General features: G+C 47.2%; 1 protein-coding gene across 1 annotated transcript in view; it reads left to right on the plus strand.

Moving 5' to 3' along the window:
* Positions 1-17,500, plus strand: part of ano7 (anoctamin 7) — a 44,892-nt gene that overhangs the window by 25,937 nt on the left and 1,455 nt on the right. The window contains exons 16-23 of the mRNA XM_079514746.1: positions 1,069-1,180; positions 1,323-1,377; positions 3,109-3,206; positions 3,804-3,931; positions 4,747-4,952; positions 8,520-8,650; positions 9,651-9,741; positions 10,782-10,901. Of these exons, the coding sequence (XP_079370872.1) occupies positions 1,069-1,180; positions 1,323-1,377; positions 3,109-3,206; positions 3,804-3,931; positions 4,747-4,952; positions 8,520-8,650; positions 9,651-9,741; positions 10,782-10,901 (941 nt within the window). The remainder of the gene's footprint in view (positions 1-1,068; positions 1,181-1,322; positions 1,378-3,108; positions 3,207-3,803; positions 3,932-4,746; positions 4,953-8,519; positions 8,651-9,650; positions 9,742-10,781; positions 10,902-17,500) is intronic.

Below are 17,500 nucleotides of genomic sequence, written 5' to 3' on the forward strand. Positions count from 1 at the left end.
TGGATGCCAACGATGAACCTCTGCCCCAAAATTTCCAGAACGGCCTGTTATAGCGCCACCAGGAGGCCGCTTTGTGCAAAATCAGTTTTTGGACAGTACACCTACAGATTTTGTCCAAAAATCACGCAAATTGGTACACAGTCTCTCTAGAGCCATTCAACGAAACTGCTCTTTCAGATTTCTCAGACTCCATCCTGATTGGCTAAGATTGGCTTCCAAAGTTCGCAGGAGTACTCAGTTTCAAACAAAATGCTGCAAATCATGAACACATCGTGTGATTTCCGTGAAATTGTGCACGCACATTCCCACTAGGCCGAGGAAGAAATGCCACATGAACATTTTCAACTTACCCTCATGGTGGCGCTATAATTGGCCGAAAAGTGTTTTTACCTCTAACTGCACGGATCTGTGGATAACTTTGTATGCCAACTCCCTAGAGGCCAAGGAAAAACCTTTGCCTGGAATTTTTCACATCTGCTTTTTATAGCGCCACCAGGAGGCCGACATATGTAAAACACATTTTCTAATATTACTCCTTCAGATTTTATCCAAATTTCACGCAAATCGGTACACATGCTCTCCATAGTCATGTGATCAAGACGGGTTTGTTTGATTTCTCATAATCCACTCTCATTGGCTACGATTGGCTTCTAAACTTTTCAGGAGTAGCCCGCTTTGTACCCGTTTTGGACAAATCGCCACAACTACTCAACGCAGCGCCCGATTGTGGTGAAACTGTGCATGCATATTCCCACTAGGCTTTGGAAGAAATGCCACTTGACAGTTTTCAAATCAGCCTCATGGTGGCGCTACAACAGGCCAAGCTGCGTCACACACACACACACACACACACACACACACACACACACACACACACACACACACACACACACACACACACACACACACTGCTCCTAAACATTTTGCCAAACATCACACACACACTCCTATCCTCCTGGTGGAGACCTGTGCCCAGAAGGGCACTTTTTCTAGTTTATTATTCTAATCTACATTTTGTATTACAGTAAACTATGTCCAGTTCATATTGGTGTTTATGTTCTGCTCTAGAGATGCATCGAACTCAATCCCAATATGAAGACATGTTCATCCTTAAAGTCTTCATCTTCCAGTTTGTCAACTTCTACTCCTCTCCTGTTTATATAGCTTTCTTCAAGGGCAGGTCAGACACAAAGACACAAAACTCAAATCATACCGTATTTCTAGTGTAACCAGTGTTTAAAGTATGTTATTGAAATTCTGTAATCTTCTTTCTGTATAATTTCAATCACAGCATCCTGCTGACCTGTTTCTATATTCTCCAGGTTCATTGGTTACCCTGGGAAGTATCACACCCTGTTTGGAATGCGCAATGAAGATGTGAGTGTGTATTCTGTTTGCATGTTTGTATGGACTATGGAGACAAAAGTTTTACATTTACATTTTTAAGACAGATGTTAGCTCCACCCCTGCCTCCTGATAGCATTTACTATGAAAACCCCTGTCATCAGTCACATCACCCCTGTACTACACCAACTCCACTGGCTCCCCATCAAATACCGCATCGACTACAAGATCCTCCTCCATACATTCAAAGCCATTCATAACCTCGCCCCCCATACCTGTCTGACCTTGTCCACGTCAACATTCCCACCCGGTCTCTTAGGTCTGCCTCCTCCATCACTCTGAAAGTTCTCCCAGCCCGTCTGTCCACCATGGGGTCAAGAGCCTTCAGCCGCTCTGACCCTCACCTCTGGAACTCTGATATTAGAAACTATCACTCTATCACCATTTTCCAAACTCACCTCAAACCCACCTGTTGTCTTCTGCATGCTGCAAGCTGTACCTTAGTTATGTTTTGCTTTTAACTGTGTTTGTATAACCATTTTTAACCTGTTGGCGACCTTGAGTGCCCTGAAAGGAGCCTTATAAATAAAAAGTATTATTATTATTATTATTATTAAAACCTGCATCTCCCGTCTGTTAGTCATGTCGCCATATGATCACGCCTCGTGACATCACACCTCCATATATGGTCACGCCTCATGACATCACGCCTGCATATATGGTCACGCCTCGTGACATCATGCTTTGTGTCACGTCACGCCACCTATATGGCCATCTCCAGATCACGACACTGACCTCATCTAACGCTGGATAGCCATACATGGAGAAGACTGGATCATCACCTAGATCTGCATATATGGAGCCGGCCAGAAACTCTACATCTGACCTCAAACCTCAAACCCTTAGATCTCCATATATGGAGCTGACTTGTTCTGACATTCTATATGTTGATTCTTCTCCAACCGTCCTTCCAGTTCTGACATTCTATATGTTGATCTGACCTCATTAAACCCTGCACACTCAAGACACGCTCCATTTTTGGCCAGTACAGAATTCATTCCATATGTTGATCTTACCCCAATGCCAAAGCGCCAGCGCTCGCCCAGCAGTCTGCTGTCACCCAGGCGGATGCATGCACGCGACCTTGAGGTTTAATCTAATATTGTCAGTTTTAAATTGTCAGTACAGAGTTAATACAGATTTCAATCATCAAGGGGAGGTAAATGTAAATTCCCATAGAAAGGCTCCTTTGTACATAATAGTGTTGTTGAAAACATGTATTATTGTGTTATTCTTTTATGCTATGTTGATCAATTGAATAGGACCACAATGTTATCCTTTTAGCCTTAGGACTATATTTTGCGCCACCCCTGGCTTACCCTTTAATACCCATTATTTGCCATTTTGCCGATCTACAAGATCACAACGTGTCGATGTACTGAGATCGGCTAGTTGAACTATTTTAAAATGTTTTTCAAAATAGTAAAAAATGGCAAATATGTTTAATGTCTAACTGCACCAAGTGCTGTTTACATTGCTGACTAATAAAGTATTCAATCAATCAATCAATCAATCATCAACTAATTTAGTTGGGGCAGGTATAAATAAGATTTATCTTCTTCCTGCTCCTTTTCTTTTCTGGTATGGAATATGTAAAAAAATAAGTACAAAGTAAAAATGAATATGATCATGTAAAACCATAACTGAAATGAAATAAATAAATATGAAATGAAATGAAATGTATGTCCCCCTATATAATTGTAGTGTGGTCCTGGAGGCTGTCTGATAGAACTGGCACAGGAGCTGCTCGTTATCATGGTTGGGAAACAGATCATCAACAACGTCCAAGAATTCATCTCACCGTAAGTTTACATTTACATGGCCTCATAAATGACAGCCATAAACAAATACCTTGCACTTTGAATTTCAAACTTTAAGTTTGAAACAACTAACCAACTACAGTAAGCCCTATTTTATACAAGCCCAAAATAGTGATACCAGGTTGAACGTGCATGGTTAATATGTAGGATCTTGAACAAAACCAGATGAATATAACCAGTGAAGTATTCCCACTGTATGTATGTACGGTATGTAAAGCACATTCAGAAAGCTTAAGTCATGATAGCAGAAGCTATGCATGCAGTTAAGGTCGATTTAAATCGTTCGACGATTTACATCGTTCGACGATTTAAATCTTTCGATTTAAATCGATCAATTTAAATCGTCGAATGATTTAAATCGATTGATTTCAATCGATCTACAAGCTCAAAACGTGCTGCTTCGTGTCGCATTTCGAGCTTGTAGATCTGCTACTTTTGATGCTTTTGTGTGAAGCTGTATGATCAAGTAATTAATTTATTGATATATGAACGATTAAAAAACCCCACAAAAAGTTAAAATATGGAAATAAGAGCAGCAACTATATATATTATTTAAATTGTAATGTAAACCACATTCAGGAAACTGAAGGCCTGGTGGCAGAGGAGGAACATGACACCTGTAGAGGAACCAGAAGAGCAGTCACCCTGGGAGAGAGACTACCAGTTGCTGCTGTGTGAGGGACTCTTCGACGAGTACCTGGAGATGGGTGCGTACTGCATAGCAAACACTGGCTACCAAGCAGTATATAGTTACAACGCTCCACACGCCAAGACTCTTCTCCCTTCTGACTCTCAAACTATGGGATGAACTCCCAATTACAACTGCAGACTCACTCCCAATCTTCCGCCGTAGTCTGAAGACTCACCTCTTCAGACTCACCTCTTCAGACTCACCTCTTCAGACTCCACCATAGCCTGTAGCTCTTGCCTTAGGCTCGACGACGTTGCAGGCTTATACAAGGCCAAAAAATATAATTTAGATAGCATGTTATGTAGACAGATGCCAGGTCATTATTGACCTGGCATCTGGCTATAGTGTTTATAGTTTCAATGTAAGGATATTCTACTGTCACAGTTATTACACAATTTAAATGGCCTAATCGTGATTAATAATTAATAATCAACAACAATCGTCATATATTTAAGTCATTTGTCTTATTACAATTGTTGTTAAAAAGCCTAAAATGCATTTTGCCGAAAAGGTACCCAGGGCAGGACCTTTTTAATGTCTGACTGTACTGTACCACATACTGTTTACATTTCTGACTAATACAATTATTTGTATTAGTGTAAATTCTGTACAAGTTCAGTGCCATAAAACACAATTAAATCGTCAATTACAATTATTTATTTGTTTGACAATTATGATCGTCAAGTAAAATATAATCACCGTGACAACTGAAGGTACTACACACATGGTTCACAATGGTACCAAACCTTTTTTCCTCTCCTCTCCTCTCCTCTCCTCTCCTCCTCTCCTCTCCTCTCCTCTCCTCCTCTCCTCTCCTCTCCTCTCCTACAGTTCTACAGTTTGGTTTCATAACCATCTTCGTAGCAGCCTGCCCTCTGGCTCCAGTCTTTGCCCTGGTGAACAACTGGGTGGAGGTGAGGTTGGATGCTCAGAAGTTTGTGCGTGAGTATCGCCGCCCGGTGGTGGAGCGGGCTCAAGGTATCGGCATCTGGCTGGACATCCTGCAGGTCATCACACACCTCGCTGTCATCACCAACGTGAGTTTCTCTCTCTCTCTCTCTCTCTCGCTCTCTCTCTCTCTCTGTGTGTGTGTGTGTGTGTGTGTGTGTGTGTGTGTAATAATAATAATTGTGAAGCTTTTTCCACATTGATTACAGTTGTATGGTTTCATTCATTTGTCCATCCTTTCTTGTATGAAACAAAATTAATACAAGGGGCGGCGGTGTCTCAGGGGTAGAGTGGGTGGATGGTAACCGCAAGGTGTCGAAGTGTCTTTGAGCAAGACTCTGAACCCCTAATTGCTCCTGATGTGCTAGTTGGTGCCTTGCATGGTTTCCGCCGCCATCTGTGTATGAATGTGTGTGTGAATGGGTGAATGTAATGCACATCTATGTAAAGCGCCTTGGCTAAAGGCGCTATATAAATGCACCATTTACCATTTACGGAGATATCAGCCAGATGACGTCTTACGTTTTAATTTGCTGCCCTAAACAAAGTCCATAGACTTGGCTAGCAAACAAATTACTCATCATAACTAAACAAACATTAACGTCCATAGACTTGGCTGCCACATGACGTAATTTCGGAAAGCCATGCATTGGAGGGGATAGTGCCCCTCAAAAACAAGATAATGTTTACTTTTTTGTGTTCTAAACTTTATTATAACTAGACTGGTGCCCAGCTGTAGAGCACCCGAGTTGGTGGAACGATGGAAGTTAGAGATTCATGCCCCACCCGGCTATGCTATACCCTTTGTACCCGTGTCAGAGTACCGGTTCTACCCATATGTGTCCCTTTTATGCCCGTATATGGAGATGTCTGGATCTGTCTCTCTGTGTCCCTTTATTCCTATATGGAGGTCTGTATCAGGCATGCCCAAATATGGAGTGTTGTGATGTCAGAACAGGCCAGCTCCATATTTGGACCCTGGACAGGGGGTCTGTCCAGATCCCGGGGCAAGAAGCCTTTTGTGGCGGTTCTGGACAACCGTGGGTCAGTAGATACAGTAGATACTGTAGATAGGAGCTGGCGAAGTTTCCCTCAGTGTCACGAACTGTACTGTCAATCTGTCATGATCTATATTTAATCTGTGTACTCTTATTGTGTAGTTGTGTTCCTAGTGTTTCCTGTTCTGCCTAGTGGTGTTTGCCTGTCTTGTCTCACCTCCCTGTGATCACTAGTTTTCTCCACCTGTGTCCTGTTGCAACCTGTTCTGTTGCACCTGTGTCTAGTCTATATAAACCTCCCTGTGTTCAGTGTTCCCTTGTCAGATTATAAATCAATGTTACTGTGTATGTCCTGCTACACTTTACTGTTAATAAATATATTGGACTGCATCAGTTTGCCTGCCTGGTTCTGCTTCTGGGTCCTCACCTGACACATCGTGACAGTATAATCTGACCAACATGGACCCAGCAGAACTCCAGCAGATCGATGAGGACTTGCAAGTTATCGACAGCTATGTCAATGCAGTTAAAGAGACGACTTGTGTTCAGCAGCAAGAGATGGCTCTCAGGTTGGCCTTGAAAGAAACTTTTTGCTTTATGAAAAGGTATCCACAATTGGCTCATCTGGTGGATGGAACAGCCAGGCAAATAAGAACTTTATTGGCATCTTTGCTATCCAACAAGCCTGTCACTCCAGCTTGCCCTGCATCCCAACCTGCTCACCAACCTGCTCCTCAGCCTGCTTCCCTACCTGCTCACCAGCCTGCAATCCAGTCAATCAGGCTGGGGTTTGTAGACCTCCAGCCTGTCTGTCCAGAACCTGCCCCTGTTGACCCTGTGTTCCCTGAGCCAGCCGACGCTGAGACAGCTTCAGCTTTGGATCCATTCATTGGGACTCGCTTGGCCATCTTCAGGGGGAACCGGGTGAGGGGGCGTGGTCGCCATGGCTCTCGACGACGTCAACACTCCTCACCGCCCAGCGTCGCCGAGACGCGGCCACCGCCGCCCAGCGTCGCCGAGACATGGCCACCGCCGCCCAGCGTCGCCGAGACGCGGCCACCGCCGCCCAGCGTCGCCGAGACGTGGCCACCGCCGCCCAGCGTCGCCGAGACGTGGCCACCGCCGCCCAGCGTCGCCCAGATGTGGCCACCGCCGCACAGCAACGCCCAGATGCTGCCGCCGCCACACAGCGACACGTTTCCGCCGCCACACAGCGACACGTTGCCGCCGCAGCACAGCGCTACAGAGACTCCTATGTTGCTACCTGCACCCTCAGCTGCTAATATCCTGCCTGAGCCCTTGTCTCCTGTCTTTGTGGACGGCCTGCCTATGCCTTCTATGCCCTCCTCAGCCGACGACCTGTCTGAAGCCCGGTCAGCTTTATTTGCTGGCACCCTTCTGGAACATTCTGAACTGCCACAGGTCGCACCACAGAGGTCTGTTCGTTTCCCTGACCCACAATCTGTTTCTAGCCCTCATAACCCAGTGCCTAGCCCTGTCTTTGGTGTTCCTCCATTTGTCAGTCCCCCTGTTACTAAAGTTGCTAGCCCTCCTTGTTACCCTGTCCTGCCTACTAGTTGCTTGTCTTTATGTCTGCCTATTTGTATGTCTGCATGTCTGTCTGACAGTATGCTTGTGCGTTTGTCTGCTTCCCAGTGTTTTAGTCCCCCTAATCTGTTTACCCACCTGTTGTGTCAGACCGCATGTTTGTCTGCCTGTCTGTCTGTTTGTCAGTTTATTTGCCTGTCTCTTGGTTTGTCTCAGTTTGTTCCTGTCTGTTTGTCTGTGTGCTTGTCTGTGTGTCTTCCCACCTGCCTTTCTGTGTGACTCCTTGTTTTGCCCTGCCAGGCCAGTACAGTGTTTTGTTACTACTTGTTTAGAGCTTGTAGATCTGTTTATTTATCTGTTTTTGTCCACCAGCCAGTCATTCCTATGTTAGTTTTGTACCGCTGTTTCCCTCCTTTCCAACCCCCCTCCACCCACCCTGCTTGGTGTTCTGACAACCTTTTTTGGGGATGTTTGGAACCCATCCCTTGGGGGGAGGTACTGTCACGAACTGTACTGTCAATCTGTCATGATCTATATTTAATCTGTGTACTCTTATTGTGTAGTTGTGTTCCTAGTGTTTCCTGTTCTGCCTAGTGTTGTTTGCCTGTCTTGTCTCACCTCCCTGTGATCACTAGTTTTCTCCACCTGTGTCCTGTTGCAACCTGTTCTGTTGCACCTGTGTCTAGTCTATATAAACCTCCCTGTGTTCAGTGTTCCCTTGTCAGATTATAAATCAATGTTACTGTGTATGTCCTGCTACACTTTACTGTTAATAAATATATTGCACTGCATCAGTTTGCCTGCCTGGTTCTGCTTCTGGGTCCTCACCTGACACATCGTGACACTCAGACCGTTATTGGTCGTGTAAACTATTTTTTTGTTTTGTTTTATATAATATTGTTGTGCTCATCCACACATATTTGTATTCCGTTGTTGTTGCTTTTTTTTGTAAAAAAAACAAAGTGCTGATCATAAAAAAAGATCTGAGCCCGACCCACTGATTCGGGCCGGGACTCATCAGGCTCATTGTACCCCTCTAGTGTGTGTGATGTGTGTGCAACATTAGGTGTGTGTGTATTGATGTCTATTATATTATTATTCTTTTCCAAGGCGTTCCTGATAGCGTTCACGACGTCCTTCCTTCCTCGTCTGTACTATGCCCACACCACAAACAGCCTCCATGGTTACGTCAACTTCACCCTCGCAACAGCACCGGGAAACTTCTCCAGCACACCTTGCAGGTATAACAGCAGCAGACCTGTTTATGGAGAGCGTGCACGAGAACTGTGCTGTTCATCAGTCCAGCGTTTGGTCACATTTCAAACGTTTCAAATTTTTGCAGCGACACCATGCCTGGATGTCACATGACCAGATTTGTGATGCCCGCTCGCACACACACATGCCAATTTTGATTGGCAAGATTATAAAATATGAAAATATGAAAAATTATTGTGACAGATCACCTTGACACATATACGAAAACATACATTGTTGATACTAGTACATATCCATTCGGGGGATATGACATCTCTCTCTCTCCCTTCTGTCTCTCCCCCCTCTATTTGCCACACTTATAACGGTGTCCACCATCACAGTGCGGAATGACACACCTTCCAGCCAATCACAGCGCGCAATATCTGCGGACGCATTCCGTCCACACATTTCGTCCTCAAATTTTGAGGACGCAATATCTAGAATTATTAGTTAAGATTACATATTTCTGAGCGGTGTGGTGCTAACCGCTCCAACTCGTGGCATTGTGTGTAGGCTCTCTCCCCCCTCCGTCACAGCATTTGGCGTTCAAGTCAATGGCAAAATAAACGTGTGTAGCCCCCAAATGTCACACAATGCTCAACCAATTTCTGTAGATGGATTGGGTCCGCCAATCAGAGAAGCCAATTCCCTAACAACGCGACTCTGGGCGATACAAATCGCCTAGTGGGCGTTCCTGCTGTCATTACCTATGTCCTCGTATAGGTGGTATGGAAGGTAAACAAACAAAGCAACACATGAATTTCATTGGCTATCGCCTGCTATTGCCGGACGATGTCGTCCAAAAGATAAAATATTTTCATGTTTTCGACAAATAATGCACTTCCGGACAATTCGTATGGCTGTTGCCCGCTGTTAAAACGCATTTTACGCATATGGGCATAAAAGGGACACAGAGACAGACAGTCAGACACCAAGACGGACAGATATAAGATAAAGTAAGTCATTGTGGTATCGATGCCTTTTTAGGTATCGTGGGCATAGGGATCAGAATGGCGACCTGCTGCCTGAATATTTTCATCTGTTGGCGATTCGACTCACCTTTGTTATCGTATTTGAGGTGAGATTGCACGAGATTGGGTGTGTGCGTGTACATGCACACACGCACACACAAACAAGCACGCACGCACACGCTCATATTTCATATAGTCTGTTCCTAGCGAAAATGTAACTAATTCAGCAGCAGTAACAATAGCGTTTTCTCTCAGTCAGTTGATTCTTCATATCCATAATTCCATATGAGTGAAATGGCTGGGATGATTTGTTTATTTTTCAAACACAGTTCTTATATGAGGCGATCTAAAATCCCCCTATGGGGATTACAATGCAAATCAAAATGTACATGAACCTGTGGACTTAGCGCCCTTTACCGATATTGACGTCAGACTTCGGTGCTCTATAGCGTGTTCCTTCCACAAGCTACGTCCTAGCTGGGAAACTCCCCCTGTCAGGGGATAAGAAGCGGCCTGCTCACTCCTCAGGCATTGAAGGAAGGATGAGCTCAGTTCGGGGCTCTCCCCAGGTTGACAGAGGGAGAGTAGCGCCCAGGATTATAGCTTAGGCAATTGGCACCGGGTGAAGAATAGGTTACAAAATCAAGGGATAAAATAAAACTAGCCCATCCCCATACTAACTTTAGGCTTACTAATTTATTCAAACTTAACAGAATTAATAATTTAATGTATAAACATTATGTAATCCAACCATTGACACTTGAGCCAAGAGAGGAACCACCGAGCAAGCTAAAGCGAGTTGCCGTGCCGAATGTTGCAAAAGCCGACTCAGCGCTGTTCGAGTTGCAACCCGATAGGCACAGAATTGTAAATTTTGTGGGGAGTGCGGGAAAAAATGTAAAGAAGCGCTTTGTGGATCCTTAGATGTAGAAAACTGTAAAGAGGTGCTTTTGGGGAGGGTTTTATAGATTCAGGACAAGAGTTTTTTTTTAAGTATATACCTTTGTTTATACAAAATCACAGTGGAAGGAAAACTGATGGTAGAGCTCAAAGTGACTACTGTGTTGGGCTGCTGGATGCAAGGGGTTGGGCTCTGTGTGTCTGGCAGAGTGCGTTTGGGTTCTACTAATAACTGGTTGATTGTCAGCATGTGGTCTTCTTCATTGGCCATATGATCGACCTGATGGTTCCTGACATCCCTGAGGAGGTGGAGATCAAGATAAAGAGAGAATATTACATGGCCAAAGAGGCCCTGGCAGACAACCAGGTAAGTACAGTCTATGTCTGGCAGCAATCTCTTATCTGCACATTCTAACTTTTTGAGTTTTTTTGTAAATTAATGCCCTACTTGATCATACAGCGTCACACAAAATCATCAAAAGTAGCAGATCCACAAGCTCAAAATGCAGCGGTAAGCGGTTGATTTTTATTTTCTGGAAAATCTTTTGAATTAATTTGAAAATTGTAGGCAACAGCAAATATATATATTTATTTGTGAGTTTGTGATAAAAGAAATCTGTGACCCATTGTCTGGGAGGTCAGATGGGTGGTCTGTGTGCATTTTCAGGGCATGTTAAATAAGGAGGTTACTGTTTTTGAAGCTTAAGCTTTTAAAATAAGGCTGATGGACCCCTTAAAAGTTATAGTGACAGGTGCATAGGACAACCAGGACGGGCCAAATGTTCAGAAAGGGATCTATAAGATGTCAAATCAAAGAAAAGGGTTCCCACATGTACACTGTCTGGAACTTAAAAATCACACCCGTGTGAAGTGAGGGGCGCTAAAGCGTTTACTAAACAAACTTTGAACTAAAGACAAACATTAAACCTGTGTATAAAATCAGACCCGTCTGAAGTGAGTGGTACTGTACTGTACTGTACTGTACTGTACTGTACTGTACTGTACTGTACTGTACTGTACTGTACTGTACTGTACTGTACTGTACTGTACTGTACTGTACTGTACTGTACAAGCCCTCCTACCTGGCCTGTGTGTGTTATGTCTGTGTGTTAGGCTGTGCAACAGTGACACTTGGTAGTGAACAACGCTATTTTTGTGCTCGGACACAGGGACACAGCCACACACATAGCTGTCTATAGGAGTGGTTGCACCACTCAAAAAGGATGGTCTTTATTAAATCATGTAATGAAGAGCATCCTTTTTGCAAGTTCCAGACAGTGTGCATGCGTATCCCTTTCTGAAGCTTAAGTTATAGCTTAACCTTGAAAGGCCTGGTGGTTCTATTTCGTCCCTGCTGACCGCCAGAGGCGGTGCTTAAGCACTGAATACGTCCCTTCGCGCATGCGCCGTCGAGTATTTTATACCAACAATGTCAATTTTGACCCCATGATGACCCGGAGTCGTCTATATCTTCCGGCAGTCTACAGGGGTTCAGTCCCTAATTTCTTCTCGCTCGCCTGTGAGAACCAAGTTTGCACCGAGCTGCGATGTGTTGCTATGCAATGCAAGATGTAGCCTATGGTGCCTGCCGAGTCGCTGGTAGTTCCGTGACCGCATCGGTCGGAGTAGCGGCTGTTCGCCCTCCAGGAACTGCGACTATGGATTTTGTTTTACTCCTCTATGGTTTATTTGGATTCGCGTGGACGCGGTAGCGTCCAATCTCTCTCGCCGGTAATGAAGGCGAACAAACCTCCCTGGACAAAAGGTACGTTATCGTATGATATATTGCATCATGGCATAACCTCTTGTGAGTAAAGGCGGCGTTTGCGCCACCTCCCTGCTCCGCATACGAGGTTTGTTTGACGGTGAACGCTAACAGACGTTCAAATTATATGATGTATTGTATCATGGCATAACCTCTTGTGAGTAAAGGCGGCGTTTGCGCCACCTCCCTGCTCCGCATACGAGGTTTGTTTGACGGTGAACGCTAACAGACGTTCAAATTATATGATGTTTTGTATCATGGCATAACCTCTTGTGAGTAGAGTCTGCGTTCGCGCCGCCTCCCTGCTCCGCATACGAGGTTTGCGCGACTGTGAACGCTAGCGCTTATTATAAGCGACTATAAGATTTGCCGAAGGATAAGAACACTGTCATATTACCTTCGTCTGATAAACACGCTCCATTCTCTCAGCAGTCAGCATATAACTTGTGATATAAGTTAAGTTAGTTAAGGCTAACTGTCATTTTCTGTTTGGCAAGCCTTGCTGGCCAAAGCCATATACCGATAATATTGGCAGCGCTCAAGCTTAACTGCTTTCGCGTATAGCGTGTCTTCTTGTTGTTGTTGTTAATAATAACAATAACAACTTGTTATTATTAGCCCGGTACAGGAGCAGCTACCTGCGTCCTCCCAGGGTATTGATGTGGCTACCAGTAGTTTGTAGCTCAAGAGTATTAACAGCTATTGGTGTACATAGCTTGTCTGGTTATTAACCCAGCTGGCCCCCAGCAGTGGGCCTCGATACTGATGCTGCTACCAGTATGTCTGGAGCTCAAAGCTCTAACAGTGTTTTGCATACAGTGGGTACACTTTGTTTTTTCCCCACAGGTGCCCCTGGGTACCTTTTGGGGCCTATTAGCCCAGCTGGTCCCCATCACAGGGCATCTGGCGCTGCTGCCAGCGTAGCTCACAGCTGCTACCAGTAGCTTAAAGCTAAAGGTGTTTATGAACAGCTATTCGTGTAGGCTATAGCTTGTCTTGTTGTTAGTAGCCCAGCTGGTCTCCAGCATTGGGTCTCTAACTGGCGCTGCTACCCGTAGTTGTAGCCCAAGCGCTTATTATACTATTTGTTATAACAGCTATCTGTGTATAGCTTGCCTTACTGTTTATTGGCCCAGCTGGTACAGGGCAGGCAGCGTATGCGCTCCGCTCCTCCAGCATACGGCCTCTAGTTTGATGTTACTTGCTACTAATCGTTTGTTAGCTCAAGCATTTATTAACAGCTATTGGTGTATAGCTTGTTCTGTTTATTAGCTGCAGCTGATACAGGCAGCGTACACGCTCCCTTCCTTCAGCAGGCGGCCCCTATCGGTGGAGCTATTGGTTGTAGCCTTTTCTCCAGTTTGTGTTGGTTTATTTAACCAAACTTTTGGCTGGTGTAGGCAGCGTTAGTGCTCCCTCCTCCCAGCATGAATGCGTAGTAGTGCCTTGACTAGCGCATTGGAAGTGTCTTTTGTTTCGCTCTGGACTAGCAAACATAAATAATAATGCACTTGGAGTTTGGATAAACGTCATAGTGCTGTGATAAACGTTCGCATAGGAAACACTACAGCCGCTACATAGCAGCGTCCAAGCCTCGACTGAAGGCTACTTTATTATCATAATTTATAAGTAAGCCTCAGCTGGGGGTACAGGTAGCGTGCAAGCTCTCCTCCCCCACCGCGACCATGCAGGTCGCACAGTCTAGCTAACAGCAGCGTCTGTGCGCTGTTCCTATGACGCACTTTACATCTGGTTAAATCTCAAAGTGCTACAATGAGCATTTGCATAAAACGTAAATGCATATTCACATGCTGCGGCAGGTATAGCAGCATTCAGTTGTTTAAGTTATATGCCGATCTAAGTTAAAGCCTCTGCTGGTACAGGCAGCGTACGCGCCTCCTCCCCCCAGCATATGGCCAACACCTAGCAACCAGTAGCGTCCGCGCCCTGGGCTAGTTGGGACTGGTGTGCACCGGCCAGTCCAGAGGAACCGGTGCCACCACAACGGAGAGCTCCCACTTTTGTACCTCGAAAGCCTCTGCTGGTACAGACGGCGTACGCACTCCCTCCAGCATATGGCCAACACCTAGCAACCAGTAGCGTCCGCGCCCTGGGCTAGTTGGGACTGGGGTGCACTATGCCGATCTAAATTAAAGCCTCTGCTGGTACAGGCAGCGTACACGCTCTCTTCCTTCAGCATATGGCCAACACCTAGCAACCAGTAGCGTCCGCGCCCTGGGCTAGTTGGGACTGGTGTGCACCGGTGTGCACTATGCCGATCTAGATTAAAGCCTCTGCTGGTACAGGCAGCGTACACGCTCCCTTCCTTCAGCATATGGCCAACACCCAGCAACCAGTAGCGTCCGCGCCCTGGGCTAGCTGGTGTGACTGGTGTGCACTGGCCCGTCCAGAGGAACCGGTGCCACCACAATGGAGAGCTCCCACTTTTGTACCTCGTGTGAAGCTCCCCTTCAGCCGTGAGCCGACCTTGGTCCTGCCCCGTGTGCCAGGAGGAAAAGGTCTGACCGCCGGCCACAGCAGATCTGAGAGGACTCGGCTATCTGCGGAGCTGGCCCACATGAGGTCCATGCTCACCTAACATAACACCTAGGCACCTCGGAGGGTTCGAGTGCCTCCCCCTCCGATGCCACAGCTGACTCGAGGACGATGTACTCTCCCCGACAGCTTAAGCTATGCACTTCCATGACTATGAGGAAGATGCAGAAGACGGTGCCTCCCAGGCATCAGAGCCAGCCTCCCACTTCTCAGCTCAGGACCCACTGGCCGAGATGGCTCCATGCGCACCTTCATGCGCATAGCCGTGGAACGCTAATTGTTAGTCATACCACAGTAGGCAGTCGGATCCTCCAAGCGCCTTCTTCAGACGCGGGTCAGCCCTCACCGTCACTGGAGGCATTTGGTGTCATGTCCTCAGAGAGAGGACGGCTGATGTCCATCCTAGCTCTAGCCCATCGCCAAGTCGGGCTTTCACAGTCAAGCCTGACTGAGGAGCCTCTCTTCCTTCAGCATATGGCCAACACCTAGCAACCAGTAGCGTCCGCGCCCTGGGCTAGTTGGGACTGGTGTGCACCGGTGTGCACTATGCCGATCTAGATTAAAGCCTCTGCTGGTACAGGCAGCGTACACGCTCCCTTCCTTCAGCATATGGCCAACACCTAGCAACCAGTAGCGTCCGCGCCCTGGGCTAGCTGGTGTGACTGGTGTGCACTGGCCCGTCCAGAGGAACCGGTGCCACCCGCCAAGTCGGGCTTTCACAGTCAAGCCTGACTGAGGAGCCTAGGCCAACTCTCCGTAGTCTCCCTGAGGAGCCAGGAGCACTAGGTGGTTCAGCTGTGCAAGAATCGCTGGAGCAAACCATCCAGGTGGGGAAGCCAGGCTGCAGCATGCAGGCCTATGACACATCACGCCTCCCAACGAGCTCCAACAGAGATGAAATCACCGTCCTCTGAGCTTGCGTATCACCGCCGGCCCACACTAGGCCAGTGTGTTCCTTGGCGTCCCACGCAGGGACCTGCCTGTGACTCTCCGGGCTGTGCAGTGCCTTCTGACGCCAGCCCCCCATATCCGGCGGGGTCAAAATGGCCGTTATCAGCAACATGACGAGAGCCCTAGTATCAGACCAGGAGTGATGTGTCCTCCTGCCCAAGGGCGCAACAGAGGCCGTAGATCCTCAGTCACACCAAGGGAAGTCCGATCTACATACTTCCTCGTGACGCAAGACAGACTGTTGTCGACATGTCTTGAACTGATGGGACCCAACAGCGTTATGAAGTTCATGCTCTGCTCTACAGCACTTCCTGCCGTACCTTAGAGGCAAGCACATTCTCATACGTTCGGGCAACACCTCGACCGTGTATCATGCAAGTCATCGGGCGGGGCCACGTTTGCTTGGCTGCCGTAGGTGTCTGGACCCTCTGACTTGGGCAGCCCCCCCCCCCCCGATCAGCCTATGGGCAAGTTATCTAAGTGGAGAGCGGGACTACATGGTAGGCTCTCTCCCATCAAAAGCTTCCATGAGGGGAGCGGTACCCCATCCAATGGTGGTGAACACTAATCAGAGGCTACCTCGGCAGAGCGGAGGTGGACCTCCTCACCCTAGAGTCGCTGACTCACTAACCTCTCTGGTTCTCCCTAACGGAGACATCCAGCCCTCCGGGCCAGGACGCAATGGTCCGATGGTTTCATAGAACCTGAACGCCACAAATGGCTGTCAGCCCGCAGGCCTTCATGCCACATAGCCAGTATGAACAGAACGACCTGCATCGTTCCGACACACATGGCCCTAAGTAGGCCACCGCCCACAGGGCACTATCCTTTTAAATGCGCACTGGCCAGAGGCACTGCATATGCCTTGCCACTGCCTCTCTGATACGACCAGCGCTTCAGAGAGTTCTTTAGGAGGGTCACACCATACTTCTGGTTGCCCCCCTCCAGCCAAGAAGTACTTGGTTTCCTCTGCTGAACAGACCCAGTCGGAGGACGCCATGGCGTCTCCTCGACAGAGGTCTCCTCAACTGGGAGGCGGTCGGATATGGCATTCAAATGCTCGACGCCCCCAACTGTGTGTTTGACCGCTGGCAGCCCTGAACCGCTGCCGAGCAGCTGTGTGGAACCAGCCAGGCATGCCACCCTGAATTCAAAGGTGCCATGACATCCATCAGACTACGGTACGATAACCGATGGAATCTATTTCCAACTGACGTGAGGGTCAGAGCAAAGACCTAGTGCGCTGCTCTGCCTACCTTTCTGGAGTTCCGCAGTCCCTCCTAGACGAGGGCCGATCTCCTACTCTAAGAGCATAAGTAGGGGAGATATCATGTCGATACGCTAGAATCAATATCGCACAGCCACAGTGGGGGCACGCCCCGTTTGTCAGTGACTTGCGTCTGGAGCAAAGCTCAGACAGCCTGAGTGTCTCTGTGGCCGAACACAGTGTTCCTCCTGAGGGTGCTGTCACATACACACCTCAACCAGCCTATACGGCTAGCACAGTCTTGCCCTCCACCAGGAGAGTGGATTGACAAGCGGGAACTATTGCGCCCAATGTGGGCCCTGAGAGCCGCTTGTTAGACCTGCCGCATGCATTCGGCGGTCAGAATGGCTGTTCCGTTGTGACGATGGCCCTTTCAAAGGTGGCGCTCTCTCCAGACAGTGCCCGCCCCACACTATTGTGGATGCCA

This window comes from Electrona antarctica (genome assembly GCF_951216825.1).
Source record: "Electrona antarctica genome assembly, chromosome: 11".
In the NCBI taxonomy this organism is placed as follows: Eukaryota; Metazoa; Chordata; class Actinopteri; order Myctophiformes; family Myctophidae; genus Electrona; species Electrona antarctica.